This window comes from Carassius gibelio, chromosome B13, assembly GCF_023724105.1.
Source record: "Carassius gibelio isolate Cgi1373 ecotype wild population from Czech Republic chromosome B13, carGib1.2-hapl.c, whole genome shotgun sequence".
NCBI lineage: Eukaryota > Metazoa > Chordata > Actinopteri > Cypriniformes > Cyprinidae > Carassius > Carassius gibelio.
The window spans coordinates 14985965-15011050 of record NC_068408.1 but is presented as its reverse complement, the minus strand read 5'-3'; the positions used below and the strand labels follow the sequence as shown (position 1 = coordinate 15011050).

Here is a 25086-nt window from a genome sequence, read left to right as displayed (position 1 = left end):
TGAACACAAGTATTTTATGCTGCGAATAACACATAGTGTTGTATTCCTCTTATGTAACTGGTGTTATGATACAATAAAAACCAGTGAGAAACTAACGTGTGAAAAATTACTGGCTCAAAAAGACTAGAAAGCTGCAAGCACTTAAAAAAACATAATTGAACGTTTTTAACGTCAATATTTCAGTTTTATATAATCTTTGATTCGTTTTTCGCTTTTTTATACATTATATAATAATAATAAATAATAATAATAATGTCAAATATTAATGTGCCCACAAGTAGTGTTGGGAAGGTTACTTTGGAAAGGAAATAGAGATTACAAGTTATCGTATTTAAAATGTAATAAGTAGTGTAACTATTTCAGTTAACTGATTACATTTGATTACTTTTTGATTACTTTTCTAAATTTCCAGCAAATGTTTTCGACTGTTAATCAAAAGCAGGCAGGGTTAACCTTACACTAGCACTCAACATTGATAACTGTCAGACATTCAGTTATCCATTCAGTTATTAGTCCATTAAGATTATAAAAATATATTTTAAACCACAGACACCAAAATAAATGAATTATAGACTTTACCACCTCTGTTTACTTTAGGGGTTAAATACAGGTTTAAAATCATAGCAAGAAATACTGTTTTTGAAAATAAATATTTGCAAAGTTATGACAGGAAACACATGCTAACAATGCTTTGAAAAAAAAACTGTTAATCTTAAAAATTAAAGCATATACATTAACCCAAATAGGGGGATTACTGAAGAAGCATGTGTCCTGTCCTAAACTCCTGAAACATTGGTGTCTCATATTTTAGAGCAGTCAGTGCAATTTGTAATAAATCATTCAGTATGCGTATGTTTTATATTCAGATGTAGGATAACTCCTTTTGTAACCGTTAACATTTACATAAGCAACTATTAAATTAGGCTATACGTTTTTCTCAATAACTGTAACAAATTACAGTAACATTTTGTAGATCCCCAACACTGTCCACAAGGCATTCTAACACTGGCACAGCAAATATAAATCGTGTCTCTAACATCATTCAGAGGCCAATCCCATTGGACAGTGCAGTGAGACCGAGTCAGGTGATTTCCAAGGAAGCGATTCATTCAGTCATCCTCCACAGAAAGGGGAGCCCGCCCAACCCGGATGCACAGAACGTCTATGGGGCGGTCAGCTGTGGGGTTCAGTCGGGTTTAGCTCGCAGGACTGGGGGTAATTCAGCACCAGAAAGGACGGACAGCTCCCTCGGCGTTCAGCTTTATTTCCACGCCGCTTCTGAGACCCGCGCCCGCAGCATCTCTCTCTGAGGACCGCGACGCAGAGGGGCTCAGTGAAGCTGACTGCATGCCGGATTCGGCGCTTTTAAGGAGGTCATTTGCATGCGGAATCTCACCGGGTGCAGCAGCTCTACGTCGGGACTGAGAAACGATGGCGGACTGTGGAAGGAGGGGACTGTCGCTCCTCGAGGAAGCGCGATCTCGCTACGAGAGCCTGCAGATTTCCGACGATGTATTCGGGGAGTCGGGAGACGACAGCAGCGAAAACCCCTTTTACAGTACAACGGGAGACTCCAATTCGGATAACTACCCGGAGACGAATCCGGACGATGCCGGAGCAGGTGAAGCGAGGAGTCAGAGCTGCGGTCCCCCCGGATCCGTCTCCAACGGCCAGGCGCAGGAGGAGGGCTGGAGCGACTCGTTACAGGACCTCAGCGTGCCCCACTTTCAGGACACGCATGGTAAGTTGGTTTAATGAAGAGCGATCGTCGTGTAAATGCAATGCAGCTTCATCATGCTTGAGAGGCCTGCATGCTCAACGAGTAGTTAAGCTCACAGATGGGACTCTTTGATGACTACATTGGTTTACTTTGATCTCGCTCATCAGATGGCTCCAACAGATGACACAGTTCCTTCAAATATGGATCAGGGGTGATTATTATCAACTGGCTCTTTGAAATCCTGCACATAACCAAGGGAAGAGAAAATGGGAACTGAGATTGCAGGCCAAATTTTAGGGTTTCAGTGCAGTTGAGGATGCTTCCAGTTCCAGACTCAGAGCAGCTGTGATTATGATTATGATTATGATTAGCTCTGTTTCAGAGGGTCATTTGCATTGGCTGATGAGACGAGGCTCTCATTTCTGAGAAATTCACACTTTAAAATTGTAAGATGGCAGCATTTAGAGGAGATTTAGACTTTGTGTAAATGCTTTCTTATCAAGTGATGTACTATGAACATATTCAGCAAGAGGCCATCAGAGAGAACAAATAAGTAAAGACTTATGAGAATAAGGACAAAGTAAAATAAATCATGCACAAGTCAGACCCAGTAGTTTATTGTAGGATGAAATCCTTAACATTCATGTCATGCAGTCACCAGTTTGAATAAGTATTCAATTCACTGTCACTGTAGGTGGCTTAATCTCATTTTTAAAGGATTTTGCCTTTCATGCAAACTGTCACCACATTTTATCCAAGCTCACGACTGACTGACTATCTCGACATTTATTCCATAGACAAACACTTATTTAGTCATTTTTATGATCTCAGTTCACCTGGTAAATTTTGCATGACTTATCACTATAAAGATGCTTGCCAGTCAAATACTTGTGGTATGCTGCTTAATGGTTTATTCACTTAACAGTTAAAGATGATGTGCATGTGTCGGGACAGGAATTTAGCATTATATCACCTGCTCACCAATGGATCCTCTGCCAATTGTGATGCCAGCGTTGTAATCAATTTTCCATGTCTCACAAAGTATTAAGTGAATGGTTTTCTATATTCTCTTACCTTGAAATTAAGTAATATGAAATGAAATGATTCATGACTGGAGTTTGACGGAGTTGAACTAAATATATAAAACAAGATATATTGTGAAATAACCTGAATATAAACTCTTGTAATGAATGAATTTGAGAGAGAAAGAGAAGGTCTCTTTTTCGATTTCAGCCACACAATATTGAAGGTCTATAATTCTCTCCGAAACCTAGATAGAGATAATCATGTGCTAATGCCAGGCAGATTTGCAAATGCTTTGGATTACATAATGTACAGTGAATAATTTCTGCATTAATAACAAAATGTTGTTTTTGTTTTTCTGGCAAAGATGGTTGAGACGAGAGTTGTATGCTATTTTATTATATGTTCTCTAAATGGCATTTAATGGCAGTCTAAATATTATCATAAACAGGAGTGAAGAGACTCGTTGGCATCACTAACTGTACAGAACCTGGCCGCTTGACATGTAGATCAATAGACTGTTACTAATTTCATGCTTCATTTCAATCAAGTCAAAGTGACCCAAGAGCATCTTTAAATGACAAATGTTTGAGTCTGTTTTTAAAAGTCATATAAAGAGCTTTCATTGCACAAATATGGGGAATAAAGTAATGGTATTTAATGGACCAAAACATACTGAGAAATGCCTTAGAATGCCATGATAATGTCTTAGAAGAAAGTATCCCAATCTGTGCATAATATTTTGTTGTTTTGGTTTGAACGATTTCCAAATTGAGTAGATGCCGTGCTGTTGATAAATGACAGATCTTTCCATCGTGGTTGCTCAGAAAGTTCTGTCTGTCACCATGGGGGGAAAACTGGCCATCTGGTTGCTGCCTTTGCTTTGGCACAAGCTGCAAAATGATGCATGAAAGATGTATGACATGTTGCATTTCATGTCATGGATCATTTAATAAGATGTAACTCTTGTGGATACTGACAAACAATGCTTCATCAGAGAGAGCTGTCAGTACTGTTTGTATAAGGCAACACTCTAGCCAGACTGTGATGCTTATATAAGGTCTATATTATTTAGGTCAACATAACGCACTTGGCATCCTTTAGACTTTATGTTAAAGCATGTCTTCTAACATATCTCAAGTAATATGTAGAATTATAGAAATATGAACCAAAGCACAATAAAGAGCTATATGCTATCCTTTATTTCGTCTTCAACAGATCTTTGTCAAACCCAACAGTTCTGGGACATGATAGTTAAACTGAGACACATAGCTTGGACTGTTTGAGGGCCATATGGTGTGATTCTGCACCTGCTGTGAGATCTAAAAGAATATGATCGATTTATATCAGCTTTCTTATTTGTACAAAGGAGGTGTAGAAAAGGTACAGGGACTGCTGGTTCTTCTTCTCAATAATTAATCTAGGAAACTATGTGGCACACCAGCAGCTGTTCTCCTGGAAGACTGACTGTAGACACAGAGATAAATAAATACATTTTGATGTTCTACAGAACTACTGGGTGTGGAAAGAAAAGCTTTTTGATCACAGCTATTATAGAAAATACAGCTGGTGCGCTTTAAACATTAATCTAAAAAGAGGACTTAAACCATATTTGTTTTATACTTTAATTAGTTTCTTCTTCAAATAAAATAGTTTGAAATAAAATACATCAGTACTGTACATTGGTATGTTGACTTCTCACATTTTAGAAGTGATATGGCCATTATCTGGATTAAGCTACAGAGTCATACTTTATTACATAACACTTTGATTTAATATCATAACAGATTTTAAACCAGATACGAACAAATAACTGCTTGCTATATCAAGTTAATAATATACTATTTTTATCTGAGACCAGCATGAAATTAAAGAATATTTAAAAAAAATATATAAAAAATACATATACGTATAGGCCTATATATTTTGTGTATATACCTTGACATAATGTTGGGAACTTGAATGTCTGACTTTTGATTCAAATTCTTTATAATAATTATGCATGCAATATTTAAAAAAAAATTGTAACAAAAAAAGAAAGAAAGAAAGAAAAAAACAGTTACACAGCAGGACCATTTAATCAAGTAGTAAAAAAAATAATGCAAAAGGATAATAATGACCAGTTACAATACCTAACAGTTTAGCTTGTAGACTCATACAAATTATAAGTCCGTGAATGCATTGTGTCAACTTCCTATTTTTAGCATACTGGGCAAAATGTTTATATAATCAGCAACTTTGTGATATTTTTCTTGATATGTTTTCTCTCTCTCTTACTGATCCTCTTTTGTGTTTGGTAAGTAGTTTATACAAAAAGGCACAGATGAATGAGCATAATACACTGTACAATGGACTTTATCCTGGAGGAATATTTGCATTTGCTTTACAAGCTTCTTCAGAGCTATAATGGGAGATGAGCTACTGGTTGAATAGCAGCTGTTATGGATACGTTAAGATGTTGCTGGCCAGTACTGCGCTTTGGGGTTTCTGTCACAAAAAAAAAAAAAAAAAACTATAAATAAATTTTAAAAATGTATAATATATAGCCACATACTGTAAGGGCAGCATACTTTTATTTTTGTCTTATTTATGGGTGTTTGCAACATATCAGATATCCCAGTGTGCAATACAGTATAAGGGTGAGTTTAGATCATTTAAGATCAATACACTTTCACACTAAGGAACACTGTAAATGTAGTTATTTCACAGTGTAAATTAATTTACCATGGAACCCATCTGCCGTAAAGAGCTTAAGTTAGACTAAGACCCCAACATTTTCCTTCTTAGCTGTTTGCTCCATTTATGTGTGGGCGGCTTGGATGGACGAAATGTCCATTAGTGGAAGCGGAGTAAAAGATAATAAGGGAACAAATTCAGCTTTTTTTCAGCCACTTTCTACAACTTTTTGTCATTAGCTGATAATCTTAGTGTTCATGTACCATACGCTCATTAGTTGTTACTGAATGCTCCCTATTAGGTAGATTGTGATAAGTGTCCTGATGAATGTCGTTAACTTTAAAGGCTGGGTGCTGGATGTACAGTTGAACATCTAAAGGGATAGTTCACTCCAAAATTAACATTATGTAATAATTTGCATGTTGTTCCAAGCCTGTATGACTTACTTTCTTCTGTTGAACACAAAAGTTTTTTATTTTATTGACAAAAATAACTAGAATCTCTTAATATCTTGAAATTTTGACTTCTCTCTCTTGAGATTGTAAAATATAATCAAAGAATTGCCAGAAAAAGTCTGAATTGTGTGATTAAAAAGTCACATTATTATTATTATTTTATCCAAAAACAAGCTTTTCTTAACATTCATAATCGTAAGCACTGAAATACTGACCTAAAATAGTTTTTATTAAAAGATTCCTAGCTCTGTTGTAAATCAGCGACTCATTGTTTTACAATAAACATGCATAGTTAAAATCACTTATTATGCTTCTCCATTGGATTTATTTTAGAGATTTTCATCCTTTTTTATTCAAAATAACCAGCATTTTGGATCATAATTGCATTATTATCTGCAATCATCAAAGCAACAGTCTGGTAAAATCATCCCTGGCTAGATAAGAAGTTAAGAATTCAAATATTATTCAGTTAAACTTACCTTTTATTTTGCAGGTCCGACACAGAAAATGCCAGCCACTGCCACGGCAATGGACTTCTTCCAGCTGTTTGTCCCTGACAACGTCATTCAGAACATGGTGACCCAGACCAACATGTATGCCAAGAAGTACCAGGAACGCTTTGGCAGCGATGAAGGATGGACCAATGTGACGCTGGCTGAGATGAAGGCCTTTCTGGGCTACGTTACTTCTACTGGCGTGAATCGCTGCGAGTCAGTGCTGAGCATCTGGAGCAGCGGATTCTTCAGTAACCGCAGCATCGCGCTCAAGATGAGCCAGGCACGGTTCGAGAAGATCCTCAAGTACTTCCACGTCGTAGCCTTCCGCTCCAGTCATGGTGGCAGTCAGGGCCTCTATAAGATCCAGCCCTTCCTGGACTCTCTCAAGCAGAGCTTTGCCTCGTCCTTCAGGCCCTCACAGACACAGGTAAAGATCGGAGTGTTTCAGTGTAGAAATCATTTCAGGTTATGAGCTTTATGGTGCCATTGAGAGGGTTGAGGGATTTTGTTTTTATTTATTCCACATTTCAGAGCTGCTAAATGCAATGCTCAGTTGTATTTTGAATCCTAAATAGTAAAATACATGGACTGAAATCAAACTAGTAAAATATGTTCTGAAACACTTCTGTTAAATACATGAATGCCTCAGGCCCTTAAAGACATTTTGAGTTATTCATAAGCTCAGAAGTCAACATGTTGACCTTTATTCTGTGTACTCCTTTAAGTCCTCCAGGTTTTGGTTCTTCATGTATCCAGCTGAGTTTTATTTTGTGTCTGGATTGGATCTTAAAACAATTTTAAGTCAATAAATATGAATAAATATTTAATTAAATTATTGATAAATTATAGATTTATTGATTTAATAAAGGACATGACTGAAATTATTTTTAAAGTTTTGGGCTGCTAAAATTGTTTTAAACTGTATTTTTTCCCCCTTTTTTTTCTTTTCTTTGATCAAGTAAATTCTGCCTTGGTTGGCATTACAGACTTATTTCAGAAACAAAAAAAATCTGATTGATCCCAGACTTTTAAACAGGATGCATATACGAATTACTTAAACTAATTTAAATTAATTTAGAGAAAAGCTTCTAACTGAAGACAAGCTGACATCACATTCTTGTGACACATTAAATGCATACATTTAAAAAAAGACTGTACTACGTTAACATATCAAATTAACAAATCAAAATTGCTGTAAATAAATATGAGAAACATGAAGTCAGATAAACATGATATCTGATTCAAAGTGCTGTAAGCATATAGACAGTATTTGCAAATTCTGTTAATCCTATACCCCCAAATTTCACTTTGATCATATATTTACATTTAGCAGACGCTTTTATCCAAAGCGACTTACAGTGCATTCAAGCTATAATTTTTTTACCAGCATGTGTTTTCCCTGGGAATTGAACCCACAACCTTTTGCGCTGCAAATGCAATGCTCTACCACTGAGCCACTGAGCCACAGGAACACTATGTAATCTTCTGTTAGATGAAATAACAATAATCATGCGCTCATTCAAATGTCAGGCTAACATCGAGGAGTTTACTGCTAAATGACAAGAAGACTTCTAAATGAGCACAGCTGTGCCAAGTAAGCCATTTCAACACCCTCCTACATTGGTTCTGTTTTTTTTTTCTCTCTCTTCATTTGGAAAATGAGTTTGCATTCACTGATCTGCGCTTCTGCTTTCAGACAGGGGACACAACATTGAAACTGAGCTGTGAGAAGTAATCTTGAAATATGGGCTAGAATCTAAGCAGTTCGTTATTCAGCAAAAGTGAAACACAGTTATTACGTTTGGTCAAATTAAAGCCCTGAAATGCAATTAGAATAAATGATTTGCACTTCCTGACTCAAGACATTGTTTCTCAAGCAGTATAAATAATTCACAGGGTATAATGCATCGCAGCACATTCGTCTTTTAAACAGCCATCAGGGATTTCTTTTAGTGCCCAGCTTTTGGTGTATTTCCCCCTTAGAATGAGAATACACTAGAACATAGGCTACAAATAATAATTGATTGATTGATTGTGTAATTTAATATGAGGCAAAGTGTAACATACAGTAAACAGTTAGCTAGGCAAATTAAATCAAATAAAAATTTCCTTTAAGAAAATTAATTCTCCTCTTGTGCTGACGATTTGGTGCTAATTAAGGGCCTTTGAACTCCTGCCCTTTGAAATCCCCATTCATTTCTGTTCCTACTGAAGTGCTTTCCAGATATTTTTAGGTCCTTTTAGTACTTCTAGTAAAATTAATAATCTGCCATGAAATGGTAGGTTGTCGTCTTCTACATTTACAACTTATTCATATTAAAGGGATAGTTTCCTCAAAAAAATGAAAATTAAGTATCCTCATTTAAGTAGCCAGCATCATGAGGGTTAGCAAAGCCTGTTGGTGAACTATCCTTTTATGCTTGTCATTAAGCTGCATTTTAGCTGGGAATTTCTACCAACTGAATCAACTTCTTTTGTGTTTTGTGTTTAATGAGGCCTTGTGTGACCAATCTCAGAGACACTCCTCAATAACTCTCCTGCCATGAGTAAAATAAGCACCTTCTGCATCTCTCCGCTCTCCTAGTGCCATGGTTATATCACCTTGATAATGTGTGCTATCTTTGACTGCCACAGTGTGGGTTTGGTTCTTATCCGCTATTGGCAAACAATAAGGCATTCAGCACAGCCACACATGCCCCGTTTAACTACTTCAGCTCTGACAGAGGCTTTACGGAGTCAAACACTGCTTATTATGATATCTATAGGGAATGTAGCTGGTTAGTTTTAACAGATCTATCATACCTGACTTGACAAGCCAACATCTTGTTTCAGGATCTTCGTCAGGTTTTCAGCGTGCATCTCCAGCAGGGAACATAAAAAGCTTGAAAAGCAACTTTGCATTGACAAATGTGTCCTGGGATCACAAAACCAGTCTTAAGTGTAAATTTTTCCAAATTGAGATTTATAAATCATCTGGAAGCTGAATAAATAAGATTTCCATTGATGTATGGTTTGTTAGGATCTGACAATATTTGGCCGAGATACAACTATTAGAATATCTGGAATCTGAGGGTGCAAAAAATCCAAATATGGAGAAAATCGCTTATAAAGTTGTCCAAATGAATTCTGAGCAACGCATATTTCTAATCAAAAATGAAGTTTTGATATTTACAGTAGGAAATGTACAAAATATCTTCATCGAACATGATCTTTAGTTTATATTCTAATGATGTTTGGCATAAAAGAAAAATGTATCATTTTGACCCATACAATGTATTTTTGACTATTGCTACAGATATACCCCAGCGACTAAAGACTGTTTTTGTGCTCCAGGGTCACAAATGATGCGTTTGAAGTGTTATCAGTTTTCAGATGAGACTTGCTGCTTTCCCTCAGGTCCTCCATGAGCCCTTGATTGATGAGGACCCCGTGTTCATTAGCACATGTACAGAGAGGGAGCTGCGCAAGAGGAAGAAGAGAAAGTTCAGCCTGTGGGTGCGACAGTGCAGCTCCACTGGCTTCATCTGCCAGGTGAGTGCACAGCGCAGGAAGACATCACCCAAAAATTTATCATATGCCTCAAAATGTTACATTACATTCTTTCCAATGAGAAAAAAATATTTAGTTACTCTGTTGCCACAAACAAAGCAGTTTTACACAATTCTCTGCTATTTGTTGACGCAAATAAATTAGACTTCAGAGAAGCACATTACCAGATGGAATCAATAAAAGATAATTTATAGAGTCAACAAAGAAAAAGAAACCCCGACCACTTAACGTAATTGCACTCTTCTCTTGGTCTTTGTCTGTTAGAGAAAATAACTGCTTTGTGCCCAGGGAGGGAGCCAACTAGACAACAGAATGCATTGTCCTTATTTCAGGATTTCTGGTGTACAATACCATTCAAAATCTAGGGTCTGTAAGATTTTTTTTATGTTTTTGAAATACGTCTAGGCTATGTGATCAAAATACAGTAAAATAAAGTAAGATTGTGAAATAATATTACAATTTAAAGACATTACTCCAGTCTTCAGTGTCACATGATCCTTCAGAAATGATTCTAATATGCAGATTTGCTGCTCAAGAAACATCTTTACTATTATTAGCTTTTTTTTAGGCTTTTTTTCCATTATTACTTTGATGGATAAAAAAAAAAATCTAAATAACAGCATTTATTTGAAATAGAAATCTTTTGTAAAATTATAAATGTTTTTACTGGTACTTTTGATTTATTTAATGCATCTTTGCCTTAAAAAAAATCATGCTCACCTCAAAACATTGAAATAAGATTACATTTTGAAGTATATTTAAGAAAAAGATTAGACTGATTAGAACTGAAGAATGCCAAATCATTCACCATATTATCCAAAATGTGACATGTAAATAATTAATTTCTTAATGGAAAGTAAATAATGTCAGTTTTGATCTAATGTTCGAGACACTGTGTTTCTTGCTCACCAGATCTATGTCCATCTAAAGGAGGGTCCAGGTCCAGATGGTTTGGACACGCTGAAAAATAAACCCCAGCTTCACAGTCTGGTGGCCAAGCAGCTCTGCCAGAATCTGGCTGGCCGTAATGCAATCATCTTCACTGGCCCAAGCATCACAAGTCTAAACTTGTTTCAGGAATTTGAGAAACAGGGTAGGTGCTGTAACTCACGTCTGTCAGTTCCTTGCATCCTTATCTGCTCTACTTCTCTCAGTGAATTCTGCCTTGGCTTTGCTTCTTTTTTTCCCCTTCTCTTTAATCTTCTCTCCATCTGATGTTCCTCATCCCCTGCAGTTTTTAATTACACGGTGACAGCATCCTGTGGCAAGGAATAAATGGAGAGAGTGAGAGGAAGTTGACCTTGAGTTCTCACAGCAAACGTGTGTTTCATACTCAAAGATTACTTGAAAGGCTCCAGCTGGGCAGCAAGGAATGAATGTTAACACAGCTAGAGTGGATTAGACTGGTGGCCAGCTTCTCTTTCTCTCAGACTCTTTTACAGAATTAGAGAAATAAGTCTTGAATGTCATATAGAATTCATGACTCGGCTTCATACAGTACTGTTCTGTAGGATTTAGAGAGCAATTAACTACAAGTAGTGACTTTTTAAGAGCGTGACGGTAGCTCAGCTGTTACATTACTTTTTTCAAACTTAACATTGTAAAACGTTCTTTTTTTATATCACGATTGCAAGTTCTTTCTGCAGAATTGTCAAACATCATACAACATGTCTGATTAATAAACATATTACTGTTATGAGGGAAGAAATACTATTATGCGTCTGTTCTTTTGGTGAACGCTATAAGTGAAAAGTTGTTTGATTTGAATAAGTCCAATGAATCCTTCTCTGAGCTGAATCTAGCAGAGCGGTTCATCATTACAAACCCAAATGCTGAATAACAAACGAGCTCGAATGCTTGAGCAAAACAGCACAACAAATTGCTGACAAATGGTCTATTATTCATACCAAGAGCAAACAGGAAATATCACTCGGCTGAACAACATATGTCCAGTTCAGTGAACTGCTTTGTTCAGAGAAAGAGAGTTCATGTAAAGCAGTGATTTTGATGGTTTTTACATCTTTTTTTCTTTGTAGCCAAGTGGTTAGACCTTATCTACTCTAATGTTATCATTGTTATTTAGCATAATTATCCTATCTATTTGAATGCTATCTTCATATAATTATTCTCTGTACAAATACATTTGATTTCATACAAATATATACAGTTTAAAAAAGTCCCAGTATAGTTAGCTACTTTTTCTAGTTATGTCTATATAGTTATTATTCATTTTTATTTTATTTTTATTTATTTCAAGTTTTAAGAACATTTGACAGCACTTTGTTCATTGCATAAGTATAAAGGATGGAGATGGAAATCTTAAAGAAAAGATTAGTCGAGCCCCTTTCCCATGCAGGCAGGATGAATAATCATCATATCTCCGATCTCATATCAGATTTGTTGGCCATGTTCAGATCATCTGCAGCATCTGGCAGTGCTGTGGACAAGACATCTGCTCACAGCTTTATAGATCACACACACACACACACACACACACACACACACACACACACACACACACACAGGGGTCTATTCATCCCATCAGCAGTCAAATGTGAACACTGAATGCTCAGCCTTAATATTAATTCTCAGCCAGCTCCAGAGATGGATTATTCTAATGATTTTTTTCTGTAATATGTTCCTTCTCCTGCAGGCATCTACTGCTGCGGGTTGCTGAGCACAAGGAAGAGTGATTGCACAGGTCTTCCTCAGTCTATGCTGATCAATACCGAGGCTCCACAGCAACGTGGCCAGTCTCACATTAGGATGAGAGGCAATATGTCCATAATCAACTGGTACAACAAAGGCAACTTCAGGTTCCTCACCAATGCCTACTCTCCCACTAAAGAAGGTAAAGAAATAAAAAAGTCTCATCGTAGTACCTAGAATTGGTCTTCACTTTTTTTTTTTTTTTTGATAAGCTTTGATCCATTCTTACAGCAGCTTCAAATGAAATATCAGCACTGATAGTAAGCATTTTCATTATAGAGAGATATAAAGCATTGAGGTGCGTCATTATATATTTTATCATTATATTAAAAACTTCTTATTAATTATATTAAAAAAGTCTCTTTTTCTCTTTCTATTACAATCCAGTCAGAAAGCAAATATATGCATTAAGTGTTCAAAGCACTTCACATTCTAAGAAGATATATATAGCTATATGTATATGGTAAAAAAAAATAACATTGCTCCTGGTTTATGAGGTCAGGCAAAAGGGAGATTAAATTACGATTTATATTTTATTCTCTGGAATCTGAAATAATCCGTTTATATAGTAAAAGCTTTTTCTGCTGCTCTTTGAGAGCATGTGTTGCTTTGGATTAAACGGGCTAAACAGTTTCATTAAAAACTCAAGTGTTCCATACATAACCTAAACTAAAACTCAGGTTTAGTTGCCACCGGTATTGAGCCTCAACATTTAGACATTTTGCAAGTCCACAGTCTATAAAAATACTTTCATTGCTTTTCCCCATAGACCTTAGGACTCAAAATATTTAAAAAAAATTCAAAAAAGTGCTAGCATTGTAATTTACACGCCACACACACTCCTGAGGAAGGCAGTAGACTGTGCTCTAATGAGCAGTAGATTATTACTGAATGCAGCAGATTAATTGTACGCTGACAATATCAGAGGGTTCATAATGGTACAGATCTAATGACTGGGACTTCTTCCTCATTATGTCTCAGTGACATCATGTTTTTGATTCTAATTTAATTGCATGTGACTCGTGTGAAAATTTTTGAAGATGATGCATGGGTTATATGATGAGTGATTACACGGAAACCTTCCGAGGATGTGTGCCAAAAATTTAACAGAGAATGCCTTTTATTTTGAACTGAGGTTACAGAATATAGAAACTGTAATGTGAATGTAATAAAAAAAGTAGAAATAAAATAACTTAAAATATAAAAGAAATGCAATTCTGATTTTTAGCAAACATTTTAAATGTTGACTTGATAAAACCTTTTTTGGAAGTTAAAAAAACTTGAAGCTTGCAGGTTTGTAAAGCCAAAAGTGCACGATAAATAAAGTTTTTGTTTCCCAAAAGAACGAGTCGTCAGTAATTTGAATCCCACTCATTATATAACACATTTGCATAATTCCTACCTATGTCCTACGTCGGCCATGCACAATCAATTTGACCTGCCCCCAAACTAGTTTGTTTGTGTGGTAAACATCATGTCACAAAGACACTGTGAAAATAAATTTGTTTGCTGCAAAAAATCTGTGGTAAAAAAAAAAATTTCATTGTACAACAGCAGTTCAATCACAGTCTTTTTTTGAATTCCTGTAATTTTACTGACGACTGTGCTTGAAAAATGGCTCGGTACCCAGTTTATTTTAACTAGCTGGCTCCACTGAATCATAACCCCTAAACATTATAAATAATAGATGTTTAAATCTAGCGAGCGTTTAAAATACAGAACTATTACAATAGATGTCTCGTTTCCTCCACTCACTGTACTCGGTACAAACCAGAAGATCTCGTTGCTAAGGTACAGCCGAAAACTGAACAATCCTTCCTTACTGTCAGATGGTGAATCTGTCTGCTGACTGTGATTGACATTTGTGCCTTGGATTGTCCTAGGGGTGATCATTAAGAGGAAGAGTGGAGAAATCCCATGTCCCCTTGCTGTGGAGGCCTTCGCTGCACACCTGAGTTACATCTGCAAATATGATGACAAGTACAGCAAGTGAGTTTGTCCAATTAAGTCTATTTTACAACAAGCCTTCACATGCATTTTGTTTTGTTTTGTTTACTCAGCTCATTTTTTCTCAACTAGGTACTTCATTTTCCACAAGCCTAACAAGACCTGGCAGCAGGTGTTTTGGCTGACTATTAGCATCGCCATCAACAATGCCTATATTCTTTACAAGATGTCAGACGCCTACCACGTCAAACGCTACAGCCGGGCGCAGTTCGGCGAGAGGCTGGTCAAGGAGCTTCTGGATATGGACGACTGCTCACCCACTCAGTGAAGAAACCACATGCAGTCTCTAACCCTCTCACACTAACATACTCAAATACACTTGCATTCTGCACTTCAGGGTCATTCTGAACAAACAAACCCTATACATAATAGACATAATCAAATGTGTGCCAAGTTTGGTTGAAAAAGGGACGTTTTCCATCTAAACTCACATTTAAGACCCCATTTGATACTACAGGACTGTGGTGCATACGTGACTGTAACATTTGCTGCATGAGAAACACGAAAACGTGCCCTTTGTAGATGTGCAATGATTTTCAGTAATAGTGTTGACGTAGTTTTGAACCCTGAGGTACATGTTTTGTGAATTCTCTGTTTGTGAGCAGCATATCCAACATTCAGCACTGATAAATATACTGTATATACTCACCTTAGATCACAGACCATCGTAGATGTTGTCCCAAATACCTGGGCTCTTTTCTATTTTATATCACTTAATATTTATGGTCTTTCTGACTTTTTTTTTTTTTGAAGGCAGCAACATTAGTGACGCAGATGATGTATAATGCCACACAGACACCGAAACTGGTGATATGTGGCAAAACTACTATGCTTTCCCAATCGTTTTTGCACCTGGAAGAAGCGGTCAGGATTTGCAAAAGTCTAATTATCCCAAATTAGATTTCAACATAACATTAACTCCTCTGTCTGCCTTTCATTAATATCCATATCGTTTTGTCAACTAAATAAGGATGAATATACAGTAGGAAAAGGCCCGATATACAGTAGTATACCAAAAATAATGTAAATATTATTTCTAATAATTTATTTATATATTTTTATTATGTGTAATTTCAATTGATTATCTAGGGGCATTGATGTGCTTGCGAAAGAATAAAAAAAATGAATGAAATGATAAGACTTTAACTAGAATGTCTGTCCACCTGTAAGTGGCCGGATTTATGTGGTCGTTCACTGTTCCAGAATCTATCACAAGATCAGTTTTCCATGTTGCTATACTGTAACCGTAGTAATGACGGTACAATCGCAGCTCGTGGCATAATTCGTCCATTCAAAGAACCGAAGCAGAATCATTTCCCTCAGGTAATATATTTAGTCCAACATCTCCCTCTGTATCACTGTGTTATATTCATGACCACTGTAAGGGACAGGTGCACTATTGTGAGTAAATCTGTCACAGATTTAACAGAAACGCTTCTTATTTCCTGTGACATCACCTGCTGGTTTTCTTTGTACTAACAAACCAATTAGGATGCTTACCACTGAAAATCACTTAAAACATCCTTTCAAAGCTTCACATTCACTCTATTCAAATCTGTACAAAAGTCGACTTTGTAATGTCAGCTGCAGTTATTCACAACAATATATTTGCCATATTTTATACCTTTTGAATCAAGACAAAAGCAATGTTGTATTATATAGGTGTGCTCATAAACATGATTGTTTATTTGTGTTCTGATCAGTGGCATGAATGTTGCAAACATTCGGTTTCACTTCATTGTAATATTTTCTACATAGTCAGTATACTAACAAACACACTTCAGGCGATAACTGCCACATGTGCTTATCTAATATAAATGGCAGAGATTGTATATCTGTGTTTTTCAGAGCATCCTTTGGGTTCAAGCTGCACTTGAGTGGGAATGGTTGAATTATTTTAATCAGGCAGACAGTGAACTGTAATGGCGTTAGAGAGGTGTTTGACCTTATCTAGGGCGACCTCAGGGTTTTGTAACTACAACATCTACTGTAGTGCAATATAACGTAGGAGATCGGACTGGGTGCTATGAACATCTCTGCCAAGAACATATTCTGTAAGCCAGAAAATTGTTGGCATGACCGAGACTTTTAATTAAAGCGCTTGCTGGTGCAGAACATTAGAATAAAACCCTTCCAATAAGCAATGTTTTTTGCTTTTGCACTGGCCGCTCACATTGTAGGATATGCTTCAGGGCCAGCTTCATGTGGCATGATAGCAGATGAAAATAAACTGTCCTTTTAATAACAACACAGCTATGACAGCTATATAATCTCATTTACTAGACCAAATTCTTTAATATCTTTTCAATCTAACATGAACCCGGTGTTGGCCATGTATCTGTTTCATGTATGAATGTAGTGAATGTGCCGTGTCTTGCTGTAATAATGCTTGGTGTTCTCAACTTGTCTTCTCACTGTGAATGTTGAAATGATTCAGCTGGATGTGAGAGTATCTGTTATCTCACTCTGTGTCCAGTTATCAGACTGACCTGTGCTTCACCTCCCTGCCTCTATGTGAGTTTACACTAATTTGCACACTAATAAATGTTGTTTATACAGTACATACTTTTTTCCCCTACAGTCATTGTTGCAACATTCATTGCACTATTTCCTAGCATAAAAAAGATATGCTATGCAAAAAGGCAATGCTCGTTTGTCAAGAAAGAGAATAGGATCGTTTGTGTGTGTGTGTGTGTTTATTTATATATATATATATATATATATATACACACACATATATACATATATATATATATATATATATTATAAAGTATGTACACACACATATTTATGTGCGTCATATATATATATATATATATATATATACACACACACATATATAGTATATACATAGAAATGTTTTATATATATAAAAATTCTAAGGGTCCTAGTTGTAGATGATATTTTGATGCAAAAATATTTATTTAGTTTTGTTAATGCACCATATGTGAAAACACTTAGGACACTACATATGTATATAATTGTTTTTATTTAAGTTAATTATTTTCCATCATTCAAACCTTTGTAATATCTATAAAACAATGAACAATTACAAGCGCTGTACAGTTGACCAGATCACTATAACTGCAGCTGAATGTGTAAATGTACATGCATGGACATACATCCTGTATATACACACATATACACTATTACAACTGTTGACCCCATGCGGTTTCCTTCGTCATTTAATGCAACATCAAGATCTTCCTAAAACTGGCTTTCAAGGAAACCAAAGAGACAAAACAAAAAGGTGGGGTTCACATGTCCTTCATTTACTAAAAATGAAACCGCCCTAGTCTGGAGTAGAAGTGTGTTTCCATGTTTCAGTCAAACAGCAAATGACTTTGGCACACTGCGCTATGTAAACATTTCATCCAATTCAAAGATTAGCCATCATGTATTGCTCCGAATTTGGCCGAGTTCTTTCAAACGCCCAAACTTTACATCATTTCATTGGCTTCTCCTTTTAAACTGGAGAAAGGTGGCGTGATTCACCATGGCAAAAGTGCAGTCCACAACTACCTCTGCTTTCCTCGTCCAGTACAATCATCTGAATACAGGAACTTGATGATTTTACAGAACGCAGACAACAAAATACAGGTAGGTGGACTGGTTTTCTTCCTAAAGGCTACGCAATCTCGGTCCAGACTCGAGAGTCATCCACATGTTTCTGTTGCCGTCTTCATACTTACTGATGAAGAACTGTTATTAATGGGACAATACAGAGTGGTGCAGACAAACCCAACATATACAAGACTAAGATTAACACAACACTTCCTGCTGATACATGAGGAGAGCTGACCGAAAGCCAGTCAGGGTCTCATTTAGTCTGGAATCCCTAGTCTAGAATAAGTTAGTCAGAACTGCTACGGTGTTAAATATGAAATTCAGGTGGATTAACTGATTTGTTTCACACATCACAGGCTTCTATGTTTGTTGGATTTACAGCAACACTAGTTCTGTTCAAATCAACCAAAGTACCACAATAATTCACAAGGTTTGGGTGTGAAAAAGTATTTCAGGGGCATGAATCAATTGCTAATTGAAAGGACAAACACAAAACCGTGTTGCGTTTCTCCATTGTGATCTCAGCTGCTTTTCTAATGCACACTTCTTTGAAAGCTGCTTAGAAACAGTCACACACACACAAAAAAACAACAACTCACATTTTCCTTACAGTATCATGGATAACAAAGGCAGTAACTTTTAACAATGAAAAGAAGAAAGCTCAAGTAGAGATATAATGTGCCATGTTTGGCCACGGCTGCTGAGGATCAAGATCCAGGAAAGAAGCTTTTCCAACGGCCAAGTTACGATGTCAAAGTCAGAGGAAATCCTGGAAGATGAGGAGTAATACACATCCATCGTTGCTGGAATCCCAGGAAAGCAGGAGCAAAGCTTCAGATCAGCCTCTGCTTGGAGTTATCATGTTTTTAACATGATTATTTTACGTAAAACACTTGGCGAAGAAAAAAAGGCTACACTGAATTAAGAAATAAATGATTAGTGTGAAAAATGTGGCTGAGAGACATTTGTTTGTGTTTGAAGACATGTTTTAGATACTGATTTGTTAGCAGCCAGTGCTACAGTATGTGAATTCAGCAGTCACACTCTTACAATGTCTCTGTTCTCCTTCAGAAGACACCAGGGACCCTTACAGGAAACGGCTGGATTCTTTACACATTGCACCTTTAACCCAAAATGACAGATTGACAATTTAATAAAAAAAAAAAAAAAAAACTCTTGATTTTTTTCCCCCTGCTCTTTTTGAGTGACCCCCGAGAGACGAAAAATACGAGGTTGCCGCTGTCCTCCTCAAAGTGTGTCTGTGACAGTGTGCACAACAAATGAGTCCTGCCCTCAATCCCATGAGCCCACAAACCAAACCCAAACTAAAATCCAGCTCAGAAAGGGAGCCTCCATGAAAATGTCATTTACATTCAACAAGATTGATAACGCGACTAGAAAAATAAAAAGAACAATGGATGTCCATTGTAAAAAAAAGAAAAAAGAAAAAGAAAAACCAAAGAGCTGGAATTCAAGAAAACGAGACCCAAAAAAGGCTAAATTTAAGACAGACAAAAAAATGTATCCTTTGCATTAGAAAACGAAGAAAATAAAATCCCAAAGATGGTTTCGATACAGTTTAGACACTTAAGATTCACTTTCCAAAAGCTGGACAACAGATGAAACAGTGAGGTATATAGTTAGATGGAAATAGTCATCATCTTGTTTGTGTTTTCATTGCCCCGTGGCCCTCGAGGACCACCAGACCGCACCGTGGCGGCCCCGAGTCTGTATCCGGGCAGCGATTATCTCTGAGGGGCGAGTGCGTGCCCAGCACAGGCTGTCCGAGGGCGAGAAGGGGAGGGCTGGGATCGACGTGTCAAGCTACGGCTGGAGGTTGAGAGTGAACTTCCACTGCTGGGTGAGCGACGGGCTGCACACTTCCACCGTCAGGCCACCGCTCCGCGCGCTCCGGCTGTCCAGGCACAGATTGCTGCCCACATGCCGCAGTTTGGAGTTGTTGTCAATCTGCTCCCATTTCTGCAATAGAAACACAATGATGATGATGATGATGATGATGATGAAAACCTCCTCCAAACCCCTGCTTTGAGCACAGCATGCTCACCTGTCTGCTGTCGTTCTCCCTGCAGCCCTGCAGTTTGATCTGTGAGCCAGCGGTGCGATCCACCACCGTCAGGCACAGGTCCATGTGTTTGACTGATTTGTCTTTAGTCAGGGCCCATTCCTGTTCATGAGATACATGGTAAACAGGGAGCATTTGCCGAAAATACACCCACATTTATCTACACAGGAACTTAACTGAACAGAAAAAAATGGCTTGGTGAAGGGCTGCTATTTTTAAGTTTAAGAAATTTTGAGATGTTATGTAACGTGATATGTTGCTGTAATCCACCTAAAAAAAAGCATGCTGCTAATACTTTTAGAATTATGCAGTTTTTGAGAGGTCAAATTATTTTTTTTTTTTATAAAATGGTAAAACTAACATAAAAGCTAGGTTATTAATGTATCATTTATATTAATCTAAAAATACAATTGACTTGTAATACACACAATGAATATGAATATTAGAATGAATGATTTTTGAAGGATCATGTTAAACTGAAGACTGCTGCTGAAAATTCAGCTTTGCCATCATAGCAATTAATTACATTTTAAAGTATATTACAATTATTTTAAAATGTAATAGCATTGCACAATATTACTGCTGCACTGTATTTTTGTACAAATAAATGTATAAACAATTTTGCTAATATATTCAAATAAAATAAAAAATAAAAAGAACAAAAGCATGCTAATAAATCTTTTTCTTAATTAGTTTGCTGTATTAAAATGTATTAATTTTTCTGTAGTATTATATTCTGTAGAATTTTCTGTTTTTGTATCACAATATTACCATTAGAAAACTAGACACATTATTATTATTTTCATTATACTTTTTATACTTGTAATTTTAACTAGTCACTATTATATTATATTATGTGTTATAAGTTATGTTTATTTTTCATTTTCAAACAGACAAGTATATGCAGCCAAACCAAAATCTATTCAGACACCTTCAGCATTTCTCACATTAAGTTAAACTGTCAAAACAAATTAATCTTGATAACTGAAAGGTATGTAATGAATTGGGCTGAATAGCTGTCAGCTGTTAAAATTAAGTACACAATGAGAACATGCCAATTTAAGTCAACCAATTACCAAGAAATGCTTAATTTTGTTCAGTCTGTGGATGTTAAAGGGTTATTTAGCAATTAAAGAAAAACACTTAAGCAAAACATGGTCAGGTCAAAGTTTCTGAATAATTTAGTTTTAATTTAATTTAATTTAGAATTAGTTACTGGTAGTCCTCTGAATGAATCATTTTGGAGTATAATATGCCACAGTTTACTTTATTTTGCTGTCCTTACATAAATGAACTATATCACACACTAGTTTAAAAAAAAATACACATCTAAAATCATATCTGGTGTCTGAATAATTTTTGGTTTGACTGTACATGTATAAGTGTAATTAACCATTTAATTCCATCAGACCTGAGTGCACACTGTGATGATAAACACAGTTAAAAGTAATCCAGAAACTCCCATGCGGCCCTAATTTATACACCTTTCACCTCTGCATCGCCCATTTAAACCAACCCAAACTCACTGCCGAGTCCATCACCCAGTGCTCTGCAGCCACACCTGACATAAGACTGATCAGTACCTGAGGTCGGATTGGTACCTGATTGCCCCCTGCATTGTGGCACTCATACACCCCCACCACGCCGTCAGCGAAGTGTCCCAGTGTGTCCAGACAGTTCTGACCCTGCTGCAGTGCTCCAAAGGCTATGTCCTGATGATCAGGGACCCTAAACATGACAGAAACCAGAAACGAGTTCGGTACCAACTACACAACCTTTGGAACAGCATTGACTGGTTGTCGACTTACCTTCAAACTGCCTGCACATTTAAACATTACATGAAAACGTTAAAGGCTGTTTGTACTTAATCAATCATTGATGCACAGAAAACCATCTGATCAAACAGCTCATACAGAGCTATGCACAAAACTTCACAGAGCACAGAATAACAGCTGTAAAAAAAGTCAAAGTATTCCGACTGCTATTTTACCGTAGCTCAGGATAGACGTTCTCCAGGTACCACTTAAACGGTTTGCAGCCCAACCTCTTCTTCATTTCCAGCCGGCTCTGAATGCTGGAAATAATGAGGGAAAGCCAGTCATGTGGATGTCATTCGGAGGTCTAAATCTTTCAAAACCGAGAACTTCGACTAGCCGAGTCTGAAATTACTAGCCTCTCGTGGCCTTGGCAGTGAGCAAGGCTCTCATGTTCAAGAAAACTAAATGTCCAACTCCATTCCAAACTTATCCATATTTGTAAATCAAGACAGATACACACTTACTTGCCATAGGGCACATTACGGGCTGAGGGCACAGCAGCGTAGTAGAAGTTCTTAAAATCATCCATCCACACCTCTGCCGCTCGCCTCGTGTTCCTATGAAGACAAGCACAAGCACATGAGAGTCAATTATAGATTTTAGGAAGAGATACTGTTGCTCTGCTAATGGCCATAACATGTCTACTGCATGATTCCTGAATCTAACTTCAACACTAATGGACTTTCTGCAGCAAGATACCGAGTGCTTCATAATTCAATTTCAGCTGCATCTCAACATCTCACTTATCACCAGCTGCAGTGCTGCATTCACCCACTGGGTGGAGTACATGAACCAGAATAATAAAGGGCTCACGTGGTTTGAGCAATCACAAAACCCTTGCTCACTCTGGGTACCCAGGAACCTGACATCTATCAAGATTACAACAATCCTGACTACGGTTAAGTATCCTGAAATGCTGACAAAAAAATTGATAGCTCAAAATCGAACACACTCAAAATATAATACAATATAATATAATGTAAACACAAAACAACTGAATTAAGCAGCAATTATTTCAGTCTTCAGTGCCAGATGATCCTTCAGAAATGATTCTAATATTCCTAAGCACTGTTTATTATAATCAGTGCTGAAAACAGTTGTGCTACATAATATTTTTTGCCGAACGTGAGAATAGAAATTTCAAAAGAACAGCATTGATTTGAAATGTTTATATTTTGTAACCATGCAAGAGTGTTTAAAGTGTTTACCTTCATTTTTATCAATATAATGAAGTATTAGTTTCTTTAAAAAAAAAAAAAAAAAGAAATCCCAAAGTTTCAAATGATAACAGAATTCAATCAATGTATACCTGGCAAAGACAGTGCCGCTGCCCCCTGGGAAAGTGTAGGGATGCTGTTTCCTGAAGACGTGACCCACTCGACTGCAGGGAATGATCTCCAGACCGCCTCCGCACTGCCAGACCCGGAACGAGATCTCTGAAGATCACAACAGCAGCCAGAGATTAATAAGACATCTCAAAACACAGACAGCCAGTTCATAAATCTACATTTCCAAATAGGAAAATAAAGCAAAGGGTCAAAACTCATAATAGCATTATTTTTATATTCAAACAAACAAAAAAGCACTAGTTTGTGAATCTTCTTGGTCTTTGGAAACTTCTTCAGACACACACATGCAAAATGCAACTTTATTCCATGCTGATGGATCATTTCTGGAGCTGTTGTAGACTTTTCCACTAGCAGCCCAGATGAGAAAAGTGCTGTGTTTGTGGAATGAGTCAGGATTTTCTTTCAGAATCCATCATGCCACAGACATTATGACAAAACCTGAAAAACTCTACCTCACTGAGCCTTACACTGCAGTTTTCTATTCAAGTCTCGTTGCTAATAATATAAAAAGCAATAGTTCTTCGGTGGTGATCTAAATTGCCCCTTACATTTCTGGCTGAGTAAGGCATTCTCCCAAATAATCTAATGATACAGAAGCACCATGATTTCATTTTCAGTATTCATATACAGAGACGCCACATAGTATGTAATTCACATTAATGAGAAACAGATTTAGGAATTACATTGCATTAAATTGAATTAATGCCATGTGGATTTTGTTAGCAATTAATTCTGACCATTTTCATGGTCCTAAAATAATTTTAGTGGATGTATAACTTCACACTGCCTTCAAGCCCTCATAAAAAGAGCTTAAGAGTTCATGAATAGCAATTACAAAGGATTTTGCATTTAAAATAATTTAGTAGAAATAAAAAAAACATGCATTAGATAATTTCCCCTCCCTTCTATATATTTAATGCAATATGAGTCCAGATATTTTTGGGGGCCACTATGAATAAGCACATCTTCAAGACAAATCAAGCATCCACTCACCAAGATTCTCACCGCCCCACACGTCCATCATCATGTCATACTTTCCCAGCTCCTCAAAGTAGTTCTTGTCCATTACAAAGAGTCCACCAGCAATCATGGGAGTCCTTCACAAAACAGGCATCAAAACATCAAAACATGGACTGACTTAGAACTTTACACACTTCATAGAACTTACTTTCTATTAAATGTATACTAAAAAGTTAGCTGATACACTGCTGGCGATGTGTTTTTTTTTCCCAGTGGTCATTTGTGACTTAAAACGTTGTTCTCATTTCACTCTCCAATGCTGTGATAGAGCAATCTGATCACAGCCTCATAAACAAAGTCATTAAACAACAGTGGAATCATTAAACAAGAATGAAGAGTGCTGGGTCATGAAGACTTGTACACAGCACATCCCATAAAGGCACCACACTGTTTATTATCTTAATGCACTTTTAATGTAGTCGCTGCACGGTGATTGAAATTTCACATCACAGCAATGCACCCTCCATACCTTACTTTCTCTTTTCCACTCGCCTTTAGCTGTTAATGATTCAAGGCATTCTCTGGAGAACAGACCTTTTACAAACAAGTAAACAAGCAAGCACATGGGCTCCTTGGACAAACTTGTTTTGTGTTTACAAGAACTTTAGGGGATT

The 25086-nt window shown here is 36.8% G+C and overlaps 2 protein-coding genes and 1 long non-coding RNA gene across 4 annotated transcripts in view; 1 reads left to right on the top strand and 2 right to left on the bottom strand.

The window, feature by feature from the left end:
* Positions 1-1044: 1044 nt before the first annotated feature.
* pgbd5 (piggyBac transposable element derived 5) lies at positions 1045-17197 on the top strand. Its single transcript, XM_052572894.1, has 7 exons — positions 1045-1741; positions 6368-6798; positions 9768-9902; positions 10833-11013; positions 12574-12771; positions 14513-14618; positions 14709-17197. Exons 1-7 carry the CDS (start codon positions 1432-1434, stop codon positions 14902-14904), a joined length of 1557 nt encoding a protein of 518 aa, XP_052428854.1. The 5' UTR covers positions 1045-1431; the 3' UTR covers positions 14905-17197.
* On the bottom strand, positions 2316-6585 carry LOC127970362 (uncharacterized). Its single transcript, XR_008156593.1, has 2 exons — positions 6354-6585; positions 2316-3636 (listed from the first exon to the last, which is right to left on the bottom strand). It is a non-coding gene; the product is annotated as an uncharacterized LOC127970362 (long non-coding RNA).
* Positions 17198-17608: 411 nt separating the features above from the next.
* galnt2 (UDP-N-acetyl-alpha-D-galactosamine:polypeptide N-acetylgalactosaminyltransferase 2) overlaps positions 17609-25086 on the bottom strand; it is a 71504-nt gene continuing 64026 nt past the window's right edge. Inside the window, exons 10-16 of one of the 2 annotated variants that reach the window (XM_052572370.1) lie at positions 24446-24549; positions 23413-23539; positions 22568-22660; positions 22277-22360; positions 21870-22014; positions 20269-20388; positions 17609-20183 (exon numbers count right to left, since the gene is read on the bottom strand). In XM_052572370.1, the coding sequence (XP_052428330.1) occupies positions 20028-20183; positions 20269-20388; positions 21870-22014; positions 22277-22360; positions 22568-22660; positions 23413-23539; positions 24446-24549 (829 nt within the window). In that variant the 3' untranslated portion in view covers positions 17609-20027. The remainder of the gene's footprint in view (positions 20184-20268; positions 20389-21869; positions 22015-22276; positions 22361-22567; positions 22661-23412; positions 23540-24445; positions 24550-25086) is intronic. The other variant, XM_052572371.1, reaches the window with a different exon arrangement.

Bases quoted from the DNA above. Each gene is read 5' to 3' on its own strand.
- pgbd5 (XM_052572894.1), top strand. From the start codon at position 1,432: ATGGCGGACTGTGGAAGGAGGGGACTGTCGCTCCTCGAGGAAGCGCGA. The intron at 9,903-10,832 runs GTGAGTGCACAG...CTTGCTCACCAG, and splicing joins CCACTGGCTTCATCTGCCAG to ATCTATGTCCATCTAAAGGA. The intron at 11,014-12,573 runs GTAGGTGCTGTA...CTTCTCCTGCAG, and splicing joins TCAGGAATTTGAGAAACAGG to GCATCTACTGCTGCGGGTTG.